The following is a 13147-nucleotide window of genomic DNA, read 5'->3' on the forward strand; positions in this document are numbered from 1 at the left end:
GCAATTGCTTGTTATCTATCTATATAGGTTTTATGTACATTTTTCATATTAAATGTTCCTGACTTCCCTGTGTTGCACTCTTTTGAGTTTGTTCAGTTCTTTTAACACATGCACTTGCAGTGGGCATGTATGTGCAGTATGCATATCACCTACCTTCATTGCATTAACATGCTCATACACTTGTTTAGTTCCCCGCTTGTTTCTCCTGCAGTTCAGCATGTATTGCTCTCTTATTGCTTGCAAGACCTTGCATTCAATACTGCAGTACAAAGGTAATAAGACACAGTTTCAATGCCTAAAATATACTTTAATCTAGTAGGAGAGAGGACATAAATATAACAAATGATAATGTAAAATAATTTTAAGGGAGCAAAGAGAAGGAAGAAACTGGGGAAATTAAAGAAGCTGTGCCAGAGGAGACCCTGCAAAGAATATGTAGGATTTCGACCAAAGAAGGAGGGGAAGAGAACGTTCTGGGTAGAAGGAAGAGCATGGGCAAACGCGTAGAGGAATAAACGCACATGACGTCTTCAGGAATAAGTGGAGTAGATGGTACATGATGGAAGTAGAGCAGGAGATGACACTGAAAGGGTGGGTTGGGGCCAGCAGGTGACTGGAAATCCATTCTCAAAAGATTTTACTTCTGTCTGTAAGAAGTGGGAAGTCAGTAGCGAACTTGAGCAGCTGGAGCAAGACTGAATCCAGTTTTAGGAACTTAACACTGTGGTGAAGTTTGGCCAGGAAGGATGGAGTCTGAGGTGGTTTGTAATCAGCAGTCTTGCAGCAGTCTAGGTGAGAGAGGGTGGGAGCCTTACCATAAGGCTGTGAGACCTGGCCACCAGACAATCAAGAGGTACCTCAGCAGTAGAATCAAAAGAACCCAGCCTTCTGATTCAGATGGGAGAGAGAAGTTAGGGGAAGCCATGCAAGAAACTCTAAACTATCTAGTTTGAGTAATTCCTTGTCAAGTTTCTAGGCTACTAGAGTTAGGGATGATGTCTTTTGGGCTCCACTGCCCCTCAGTGAAGCGCCTAGAGTAATCAAACAGGTGGCACTTGGCACGTCCTTATTAAATGGGAAGGTCGTACGTAGGTAGAGACTCCTTGAGAAAGACAGAACCCTTGCAGATTTCAAAAGTAACCACTGTCTAGTAAGGATAAGGCCATGGCAAAGGAATGCAATGACATATTCAAGCACCAAAGCTTTGTTTATCATTTTTCTGCGAAAGATAATCCTTATAGTTTAAATAAGAGCGTGCCTTATTCACCACACTTGGGTCATAAAGACTGAAATCTAAATATACTTGTGAGCTCTTAAGCGCTGATGAATAGGTATTAATGAAAGCAGGAGGAGATATTGGTTTAAAAGCAAGTTGTTAGATTGTCTGGGGCATGGGATCGGGTGACTGACTGCAATGGGACATGAAGGACATGAATAATTTTAAGGAGTGATTAAAAGGTCTCTGTCTCAGTGAGGGCCACGGTTTCCTAAAGGTATACATCTGTCAGCATTTATGAGCTGGACACTTAAAACTCATTCATGCTATTGTATGTAAATTATGATACTTCAATGAAGGTGATATAAAATGATTATGACCAAAATTTAAAGTGTCACTAGAATCTGATTATTGAAATTGTTTCAGATTATTTCTTCCCCAGATATCTGTTCCATATCTATTGAAACCTTTTTATAAAAGCCAGTTTGTAGCAATTTTAGTACAGCCCACGTTCTGTGTGTGCTGCCTACATACGAGCCACATCCTGTGCAGTTGCTGGAGGGTACAGTGGTGAATGTCACAGACAAGGCCCTGCCCTGCCAGAGTCAAAGCAGCTACTATCATAAGACCTCAAAGTAAGCATAACAGAGCTCATGCTAGGTTTCTCAAATGTAGGGAGCTTGTTAGGAGCAGGGGAAAATGCATTTTTTAAAGGCCAGGTTGAAAAAATTCTCAATGTACTTGCTATGTTGGCCCCTCTTGCCATTGGGTTTTGGTGCTGATTCTTACACCTTTAACAATCTCAGATAGAAAGCTGACTTATTCTGACACTGGGTTAGATCTTTGGGGATGATCCTAGAAGTGGGTGTTATTTCTCACCGAGGTGTAAGAGCCTTGCTGTAAGCTATATGTGTGAGCTCTGAATATTTAACTGAATGGTATGAATCTGCTGTGTTAAGTTTTCTTCCTATCCAGAAAATCCAATAGCTCATCATAATCAAGCTTCCTGTGGACTTTGTCTATGGTACTATGGCCCAGTTATGCCCAGGTCTAGCAACTTAATAGGCAGTTGGGTGAAGACGGGAGTCCTTTGGAAATAAAAATGAAGTCACACCATTAGTTTAACTTGGACATGAATCACAGTGCTGGAAGATCATCTAGATCTTAAGTGACCTGGGTTCTGTCATTTTTAAAATGAAGAGACCTGGGCCCCAGGGAAGTTAGGTGGCTTACTCAAGTCTACTTGTATAGCTTGGGCAGACCATGGCCTAGAAGCAAGGTCTCCTGTCTTCCAAGGCTGGACCACAATAACAGTCCAAAATGTCTATCTTCCCACTTGGCCCAGTAGAGAGGAGCCTAGCCCCTATTTAGAAACCTTTCAAGGGAGGGAATATATATGCCCTTGGAAAGCCACCCCAGCATTTCACAGCCTTCCCTCCGGGGAATTTTTATGTGCTATTTTGTCCTCCAACCCCACTCCACAAAATGCCACTACCTATTACTTCCTTTCAGCAAATAAGGATTTTAATCATTCTCTTTTTACTTGATTTTAATCCTCTGAAGTCCTGCCTGCTCTGTTTGCCACAGTTACCGTGCAGAAACTTCACTTGCAATGAAAGTCATACTTCTCTTGGAAGCCTGGCATTTCAGCATTTTAAGAAGCTAAGTAGCTCCATCCTCATTAAATTATCCTCAAATTGAAGGAGAGAATTACATACTTAAAAACACAGATGCAAAATAATGGATTACTGTTGTACCTTAATGTAACACATCGTGACATGCAGTAAGAGCATTAGACCAATTAGCAAGTGTGTCTTCTGCGTGGGTTCATCTTTTCTGCTGGGTATGTAGCAAAGGGATGGTGATTTGAAGGATGGCTTTATCAAACGCCCTTGGATAGGAAGTTTCCACTTTAGTGACGTGACCTGCATTCATTTAACAAAGACAGTACTTCATCTCCTGGAAACACAGCAAAGAAAGTGCTATACCACAAGTACTGCCTCCAACTTGGCATTTACATGTCTGATTTTGTCTCAATTGGACTTAATAGGTTCCAAAAATACATCCTTCTCTTTTCTTGAGAGCTACCAAATCGTAAGTGATACCATTTAGCAAGTTCATTGGTTTGCGTTCCCCCAATCCGCCCACCTTTTCTGGTCTTGCTTCCCTGTCAGCCTGATTGGTAACAGAAAGGAGAGGTAAACAATAAACTTCCCTTGAAGGGAGCCATGGTCTTTGTGAGGCTGATTAATGTCAGTCTTAGAAATGCAATGCTCCAACAACAGGAGCAAGACACTGGGAGAACACAGCCTCTCCTGCTTGGCGATCTGAGCAGAGCAGTGGCTCTGAGTAGGGCTGGACGAGAAAGCTGCAGACTGGAAACACAAGTGGTATTTTTAATTAGATTTCAGCTATCTGTCCCAGTGAAAAAAACAGGTAGCCATTAAAACGCCTTCCCTCAAGACTTGCTGCCACAGAGAGTGGCAGTGTGCAAATCCAACCCCTATCTCTCCTAAGTCATCTGCTCAGAGCACCATGGCTTTAAGGACAATGAGTCCAAAATTACCTTCTTCCTAAATGATCTTTGGGGCTGAAGAGCAAGCATGTCCAGGAACTGATCCTAAATCCTTCAGGGGATTGATCAAGGAGCCTTGGGAAAACAGAATTTTGTTTGTCCCTGGTGCTTACCGAAAAATGCTAGTGGCACCAGGCATATCCATCAGCCCTTGTTTTATGCATCAGTGAAGTGGGTTTTGTAGTTGTCAACAGATCTCAGATGAAAGCCCCTGCATGAATTTCCTGCCGTATCTTATTGTTCAGAAGAGTGGGTTTCCATATGCTGGGGGGGGAGTTAAATCTGCAAGGAATGTGTGTGATTTGAAAACCTATGTGGTATGTTTATGTCAGTCACTGATATACCGGCGGTGCCAAAAAAATGTATACAAGTGGACACTTTGGTCAACGTTCCTCAAGTAGTAGCTCGCCGTAATCAGCAGTGTCTGGACGCTGATGGTAACCACTTTGAGCACCTCTTGTAACTACAGAAGTCAAACGTGACTTGTATTCGTCTTTTGTTATCGGTATATATTGTGTATTACAATTTTAATAGTTTTCACCTTTTTTAAAATGTGTGTACATTTTTTTGGCACCCTCTGTATTTCCATAAATGCATTTTTGTAACTTTGAGAGGTGTCCTGAGACCATCCAATGAGTCAAGGCAGCTTCTGGGACACACAACCAGCTTTGACACCCAGGCAGGGTTATTTTTCAGGTGCAAACTTGATCACTTCCACTACCCTCTATGTATTCACCCAGGAATTTATTTTAAAGAATTTAATCTTGCAGACACTATAAACTTAGCCAGGAAGCATCCCTAAAACCTTGCCTCTGGGGCCTTATTTCTAGGGGCAGCAAGAGAAGAGGAAAGCCTCTTTTTTTTTTTAATCCCACCACCAATAAAATCAGAGGCTGATGTTTATATATCACAGGGTGGTTGTTTTGAGAGATAAAGTAAATGATGAAACTTTGGAAAACATGCTCTCTGGAATGGAACCAAGAACAAGCTCTTAGTGTTGACCTTTTGGTTAAAGCCACATAATGCAATTTATGTCATCCCCTTTAGATATATGATTTTATTGGTTTGCTGGGAATTTTGGCTTAAGGGAAATTATACATTGAGGGAGTTACTGCCAAGTGTCTGTCTCCATGGTCAGGTGTCATAATAGAAACAACACACACAGGCTTAGGCCCTCCCCTCTAAGTGCTTATATTCTAGGGGTCCATGATTCACAAAAGACACTTATAGGTGGTTGTCGCACCTAAAGTCATGACTAATGACTGTCGTCATAAGAGCATTTAGGACCAAACTGGTGCTTTTTCAGCCTACAAAGCTGTTAAATTTTGCTTCTGACAAATCTTAACGCGTAGCAAATTTGAGGTTTATAAACCATTTTTAAGTACTGAGATCCTCTGATGAAACAGTTAAATCAGTCTTCAGAACCAGAAGTAAACCCAATCATCCGTCACTAATTTGCAGGTTGTTAATGGACATTTGCTGGTTGACATATGTTCGCTTTGAATCACAGAACTGGAGATCACCCTATGACTAGATCTTCTTCCTTCTTTGATGGAGTGCTCCAGGCTCACTGGCCACTGGATTTCTTTTTTCTCTTTACATTCCCTTATGACCCCGTGCATTCTCATGGCTCTGGGGGCCATCTGAATGCTGATGACCTTCAATGTATAGCTCCAGCATGGACCTCTCTGATCTCCAACCTCCTATACTGACTTCCTACTTGAATCTAAAATGTCCGTCCCAAACTTAATCTGTTCAAAATGGGGCTCCTGATCTTTCGTCCAAATCCTGGTCCTATTGTGTCCTCTTCAACTCAGCTGATGGTAACTCCCTCTTATTACTTGCTCAGGCCAAAACCTAAGAGTCATTCTGAAATTTTCTCTTTCTCGCACATCCCGTACCTTGCCAGCTTCACAATCAGAAAACAAGCTTTTCAGAATACATCCAGGACCCCCTCACTTCTCACCACCTACCTGCTCAGAATAGATCTGGTACCCGACCACTTCTCACCACTTTCACCACCACCATCTTGTTCAAGCTGCCATTATCACACGCCTGTATTCCTGTGGGAGTCTGCCAGCTGGTCTCCCTGCTTCCTCCCTTACTGTTCTTCATTCTGTTCACAACCAGCATCATGAATGCTCCGGTTAAACTCTAAGTCACATGACTCCCTTCCTATGCCTGCCAATGGCTTCCCACCTCACCACCATGGCCGAATTCAGTCTGCTCCCTACCCTTTACCACCCTGATCTCATCTTCTACTTCCTCTCTTCTTGACCCTAATCACACTGATCTTCTCTGCAATGCTCCCCAAACATGCCAGATCAGCCTGTACCTCAGGGTCTGTGCATTTGTGCGTTGCTCCGCCTGGAGTGTTCTTCCCCCGGATAGCTGCACTATTCACTCCTGCCTCTCCTTCAGGTTTTTACTGAAATGTCAAGGCCTTCCCTGACCACCTTATTTAAAATTACTACTCTTCCCTCCACCTCCCAAACTCCCCCTTATGGCTTCAGTTTTTCCATTTTTACTACCTACCATGCCATGTATTTTGATTCTTTGTTGTTGTTAATTTCTTATTTACTCCCACTAGGATGTGAAAATTTTCTCAGGAAATGTTAGACTCTTGTCCGTTGCTAAAATCTCTAGCATCAAGAATAGTGCCTGTTAGAGTCTAGATAAATATTTGTTGAAGTAATTGATTAATTAATGAGTATTTCTCCTTCACTGGCACATCTTTCTACCCACACAGCTATTGGCATCTTAGAGTTTTTCTTTTCTATGTTAAGAATGTCCAACTAGTTCTGATCTTTGTTACCAATATTTTTTTATTTCTTTACCATTCAATGTAGTGTATATATTTTGCAAACTGACGTTTACATCTTTGTAGCTGTGGGTTTCTATAACTGCTATTCATCTTTGTGTGGCATTTCAAAAGTCAGCCCAGCCACAAGATGCCAGTGCAGAGGGTCAGGCCGCCTTCGCATGCACTCACGTTCTTGCATCCCCCGCAGGCATCAACAGGAAGGTCGTGTACTCCCTGGCCGACTCAGCCAATGGGTTCTTCTCCATTGAAGGCTCATCTGGCATCATCATCCTGGAACAGCCCCTGGACCGTGAGCAGCAGCCATCCTACAACATCAGCGTGCAGGCCACTGACCAGAGTCCTGGAAAGGCCCTGTCCTCTCTCGCCACCGTCACCATCACCGTCCTGGACATTAATGACAATCCCCCCGTGTTTGAAAGGAGGGACTATCTGGTGACAGTACCTGAAGACACCTCCCCTGGCACCCAAGTCCTTGCTGTGTTTGCCACCAGCAAAGATATTGGCACAAATGCTGAGATCACGTATCTCATCAGGTCTGGGAATGAACAAGGGAAATTTAGGATCAACCCAAAGACAGGTGGGTAAACAGCAACCTATGTATTTAGAATTCAAGGCTTCATTCTATCCTGCTTCTCTTCCTAATCCTCTAACCACTTTTCTTGGTGGGTTCTTTCTCCTCCTGCTACCTCCCTGGCAGCAGAAACAAGTCTTCCCATAGCAGGGCCTGCAGGCAGACCCCAGAATGCCCTCTGGCACTCTGCTTCCAAGGAGGTCCCTTGCTGAGTTTGAAGCTCCCAGCCGTGGGCTCACTTGGTGGATACTTGACCCTCAGGTTGGCTCTAGGACGTCCCAGAGGAAGTTGGGGTGGCGGGGGGGGCAGTAATGTAGTTCCTAGCTGGGCAGAGGAAGTAGTATTTGCACACTGACTGCAAGGGTTTGTTTCTCTCTCTTTTTCGTTTTGGTTTCTATTTTTTGTCTTTTTGTTTTTGTTTTTGTTTTTTTTGTAATTTGGATCACATGTTGACGTGCTTGGAAGTACTTCCAGAGATTAGCATCCACTTGCCACTGTCCACACTCAGGCTGCCACTCTCTGGTCACCTACCAAGATAGACATTGATAAGTGATCTTAAGGCCACCTGCAGACCTTCTCAACCCAGCACCCCAGTCATCTGGAACTGGCACCATATTTGAGTCCTGTTCACTGCTCCTCGTCATAACACTGATTTCTCACCACACGCTTTTCAAAGGTGCTTTTCAAAATCTGAGGGAAGATGTGGCATCACCTAGGAAAAAGGTGCCTAGAAATAAACCAAAAGAACAGAAAGAGAACCCTAAGGCTTTCTCTTCATCAGGGAGTATTAGGGGCAGTTTGGGTAACTAAAGATGGTAATTCAGAATACAAGTTTGGATGTTCTTTGATGAGTAAACATATCCACTCTTGAATTTTCATAGAGTGTTTGTATTCATATTTTCAAAGCACTTTCATGGATATTCTTATTTGTTTATTCCTCTATGAATAGTCAAGAAAGTCCCATTTTGCAGATACGAAGGGTGAGTCTCACACCTCTGGCCATTGTGCATAATCCCTCATTACCCAAGGAATAGGCACTTGTTGAGCAAGGCGACAAAGGAGGTCCATTCTTTGAATAGTCCAGTAAACATGAACAAAAAAACTATCATAATTAGCAATACTTATTTAACATGGCCAATATGCCAGGTTCCTGTTAAATCATTAGTTATTTCTCACATTTTCCATATGAGAAAAACATAACTTGAGCGAGGTTAAATAATTTCCCTAATGTCCACTGTGAATAAGTGGGGAATTCAGGATTTGAACTCAGATCTTCCTGACTTTGGAATACATGCTTAACCTCTAAATTACCTTGCTATGCTTTGGAGGAAAAATGAAGGAAATATAGTCCTTGCCCTTAAGTATAAGGAGGTGGAAATATTGATGGGGGAATTACATTAGCAGCTTCTCCCAGCTGTAACTCTGTTTATTAAGGTCATTACTTCAAATTAAAATGTATGGGTGTTTTCCTCATTTAAATATGTTAGCTTTAGCCTGTGTCTTTATAGCCGCTGTATATGGACACCATGGGGAAATGGTTAACAACTATCTAAATTTGTCACCGGGTAACAAGACTGGGGTGCAAAATAAAGCTCTAAGGGTGATAATTGCTAAGAAAACTTAATTATGGGGAGAAATAGGTTCTTGTTAAGAGGTGTGGCTTCTGTTTCTCACCTTAAGTAGAAGAGCAGCCTTAGTTCTGGAGAATTTGCCTCTCTGGAAATGTGAATGGATGGTCCTAATGATTATTTTTCTGGGAGGAGAAAGGTCAATGCTCTTGAGAACATGCAGGGAGTATAATGACCAGTTAGCAATTACAGAACACTGGATTGGGTCGTCACCAGAAAGGGCTAGGATGAGAGGGAACTAGCACTCATGGAGCTTCTGCTAGAGGAGGCACCCAGCTACCTGCTTCCATCTGTTCTATTTAATTTAAATATCTCTGTGACATGAGCATTATCTCTGTTCTGTAGTTGTGGACACTGAACTTACACTTACTTCTCGGCCACTGATTCTCAGGTATTTCCTTTTCCATTATGTCACTACACCTTGAGATTTCTGACTTCTTTGCCCTCTTTGTGCCATAATAGTTTTAGATAAGTACATTGTAACTTGGCGAGGCACCACACTGGTTAGTTTAATTCAGTTAAGTCTGCAAGTATTTACTTACGACGGGTGGGGTCATATGTTCGCACCCACATGTCTCAGTTCATCCTTGGTCAGCCTGGGTCCACTTGAGGAATCATCGGGAGACACTTACCAGGAATGTTATTCCTCCCCCTGCTCCTTAGTTACACGATGGTGAATAATGCCAGAGACTTTCAGGCTGCTTGAGAGAAGTTCAGGAACTACTGCAGAAACATGCAAAGACTTCATGTCTTCAGTTGTGTCTGATGGATAGCTGTATTTTAACTGACAACATTAATGAGACTCTGGATGCTTTCAGCAGGGCATTAAATAAATAAATTTCTGAAGGTCTAAAAGTCTCGGCTGGCGATGATGTTATAAAAAGTTCCATAATTATGGGACTGCTGACCAATGTGTTTTCTTAATCAAATCTAAAGCTTCCCATTTTTCTTCCAAGGGGGGATTTCTGTATCTGAAGTCCTGGACTATGAGTTATGCAAAAAGTTTTACCTGGTGGTAGAAGCCAAAGATGGGGGCACCCCAGCTCTCAGCGCCGTGGCCACCGTCAACATCAACCTCACAGATGTGAATGACAACCCTCCCAAGTTCAGCCAAGATGTGTACAGTGCCGTCATAAGTGAAGACGCTTTGGTTGGGGACTCTGTCATTTTGGTAGGTGCCAGTGTGACGTCCAGATATCTGGGGCTACTGATCCTCAGCAGAGTGAAAAAATGAGCAAAGTCGGCCTTGATTCTCTTCATACTTTCTCCTTTCAGTATCCTTTTATCCCCATGAACTCTAGTCAAGTACTAGGCTTTCAACTGTTCCTTCTCCTATCTGTCTATTAGGAAGGGTCTGATAAATTTCTTTATATCAAGGTACAAGTGACTGGTAATCATTGTCCTTCTAGGAGTGATTTTTTTAAAAGAACAAAACATATACCATGGAATGAATTTTTAATGATGGTTCCTACTGGTTTGTGACCTTAGATGATAAGTTATTAGGTGGCTCAGGATAGAATAAAATTCTTCCCTGCACACACACACACACACACACACACACGCACACACGACTAGGGCAGCTGCAAATGGGAGCAAGTTTAAGATGTATATCTGACACTCTTAAAGGAGCTTTTTCCAGACAGAACTTTTTCTAATATAAACATGGACAAGCCCTGTGTTGGGAGAAGGCAGGCTCTCTTAGACTTACAAATTACATTTCGGTAACAATGAGTCCCATCCTTGCCATCCTTACCATCCCTAGATTGAAAAGGTCCCTTCCATTCATCCTTATCTCTGGCTCCCATGGCACCAGGTTATGGGTGTGTATTCTTTACACATCAGAGGTAAACGTCCCAGGTCCTCTCTCCTTCCTTGACAGTATGAGACTATTTTGGTTACATATATATTCCAACATCACCAACATGAGCAGCAGACAGTGAAGGGTGTGTTGGCTTTATGGGAAAGGGAATTTTCTTGGGCTTTCTTAACATGGAAATGTATAAGTTTAGAGAATGCCCAGCTCAGTGACGGACTCATTATTTTGCAGAATTGGACAAGAATCGTGAAAGTATCCCCATCAGTTAGCTTTGGCTCTGTCCTTATTAGCTCAAGGCCTGAGGAAAATCAAGCCTAACAAGCAAGCATCAGGTTGTAGGCAGGTAAAAATTAACAGAAATAAAATGGTCGCTGCAGCAATGGTGCTTTCCTCCTTGAGCCAACCCATCCTCTCTTCCCCTGGGGGCATGATCACTGTCACTGGTGGGCATAGCACCTAAGAAACATGTCAGAGCCGTGCCCATGTGTGCAGACCTGGGACTCTAGTAAGAATAAAGCTTTCCTTGTATGTCATGTCTTTGTTTTGCGTCTGTCTCTTGAAGCTAATAGCAGAAGATGCAGATAGCCAGCCCAATGGACAGATTCATTTTTCCATTGTGAATGGAGATCGGGACAACGAATTTGCTGTGGATCCTCTCTTGGGCCTTGTGAAGGTTAAGAAGAAATTGGACCGGGAACGGGTAAGCTGGTTTAAGCCAGCCTCTTGCCCATTCACACCCATCCCTTCACTGGAATCAGACACGGGCTCCATGAGTTTAAACAGGAAGATTCTCCATTCTAAATAATGAGAGGGATGGGCTGAAACGCAGCATGACGTATTTGGGTTAGACGTTTAAAATAATTTTCTGCTAACAGATACTGGCAGTTTCTTATTTACGGATGTTTTAAAGAAAAAGCAAATATGTGTCTATCTGGCTGATTTGAATTTTGGTCCTTCCTAGAGCAAGGAGACAGAAATGTATCTTCAGCATTGAGATCCTGAGGTCCTGGTTTCATAAGTAGCTTTAGCCCTAGGTGAGCAGATTCAAAAGGATCATCTGAAAATATCTAGGTTAAAAAGAAAGACTCAGAAAATTCCTCTGTGCAAGGTTAAATTAAGTCTTTTTTGACCAAAAATATGTCTTCGAAGAGAAATTAAATATGGGAAAAGGTGTTCTAGTAGTGATGAAAAAGCAGAAAGACCACACTGGATAATACAGTCCCATAATTCCAGAAGTATCAAAACTGATAAATAAGGCAGATCAATGTTGACAGTGGTTGTGTTTGAACAAAGGCAGAGAGCTGTGGTTGTAACCTCCAATGGTTTTGCACCCCCCACCCCCAGACCCACCCACCCGCCCGCCCCAGGAACAGATGGCAATGTTTGGAGACATTTCTAATTGTCACAAAATGGTAGGAGGTGATACTGGCTTCTAGTAGGTCCAGACCAGGGGTGTTGCTAAACATTCTACAGTGCACAGGTCAGCCCCCAACAACAAAGAATTATCTGGCCTCAAATGTCACTGGTACTGAGGTTGAGAAACCCTGGTGTAGAATCAAAGCAAAGTTGGATGATGTTTAGCAAAGCAGAGCCTGCAACACCCTGAGTGTGCACAGAAGGAAGAAGGTGCTTCTTCACTGTCAGCCCTTTGTGCCTCGACAGGTCTCTGGATATTCCCTGCTTGTCCAGGCAGTAGACAGTGGTGTTCCTGTGATGTCGTCAACGGCCACCGTCAACATTGACATTTCTGATGTGAACGACAACAGCCCAGTCTTTACACCTGCTAACTATACTGCTGTGATTCAGGTGAGCAAACCTGGCTATGAGGCACTTGTCCTTATGTACTTAGCCTCCTACCTCTGCTGTGGTTTACTCATGATGGTTTATTATTGTTTTTACCTATTATCTACTCGTCCCATCATAAGGCTGATATGAAAAGAGCCTGATTTCTTCTACTGCAACTAATTAATAAACATTATTACCAATGGGGTTTTTTCAAGTGTCAGGTGCTTTCCATACACCATCTGTCCCCACCACAGCCCTGTGAAGTGGGATGGTGGATCAGCTCCCGCTTTCCGGGGAAGGAGCTAAGGTTCTGAGGGGTTACCTAGCTCACCCAAGATCATGAAGCCCTTAAGGAGTAGAGTCAGGATTTGAACTCAGGTCTGTCGTCCACAAAAGCTATTCTCTTTCCACAATGACAGGCTGCCTTTAAACCACTTTATGCTAGTCTGGCATGGGAGGGCAATTGATACAAACCATGTCATCAGTCAAAGGGAGCTTGGGCATCCAAATAGAGCTGCTACCCAATAAAATCTCTCTTCTATAAGCAGTTCGTTTAGCACTTTAAATCCACCTGCTCTGTAAAAGTAGACTGCAGGATAGAGTAATGTACTGCTAATATTCTGTAATTAGAGGGAATGACTCTTCTTTCCATCTGTTTTTTTCTTATTCCAAAGATAATTTCATGAGCACAGTACTAGGTGCCGAGCTACCTTCATTTCCCAGTATTTCTAG

General features: G+C 42.8%; 1 protein-coding gene across 3 annotated transcripts in view; it reads left to right on the forward strand.

The window, feature by feature from the left end:
- The window catches only part of FAT3 (FAT atypical cadherin 3), a 507587-nt gene that overhangs the window by 441339 nt on the left and 53101 nt on the right, over nt 1-13147 (forward strand). For all 3 annotated transcript variants that reach the window (XM_033120991.1, XM_033120992.1, XM_033120993.1), the window contains 4 exons: nt 6803-7192; nt 9771-9985; nt 11193-11330; nt 12293-12436. In XM_033120991.1, coding sequence (XP_032976882.1) covers nt 6803-7192; nt 9771-9985; nt 11193-11330; nt 12293-12436 — 887 coding nt within the window. The remainder of the gene's footprint in view (nt 1-6802; nt 7193-9770; nt 9986-11192; nt 11331-12292; nt 12437-13147) is intronic.

The sequence above is a fragment of the Rhinolophus ferrumequinum genome, chromosome 11, assembly GCF_004115265.2.
Source record: "Rhinolophus ferrumequinum isolate MPI-CBG mRhiFer1 chromosome 11, mRhiFer1_v1.p, whole genome shotgun sequence".
Classification (NCBI taxonomy): domain Eukaryota; kingdom Metazoa; phylum Chordata; class Mammalia; order Chiroptera; family Rhinolophidae; genus Rhinolophus; species Rhinolophus ferrumequinum.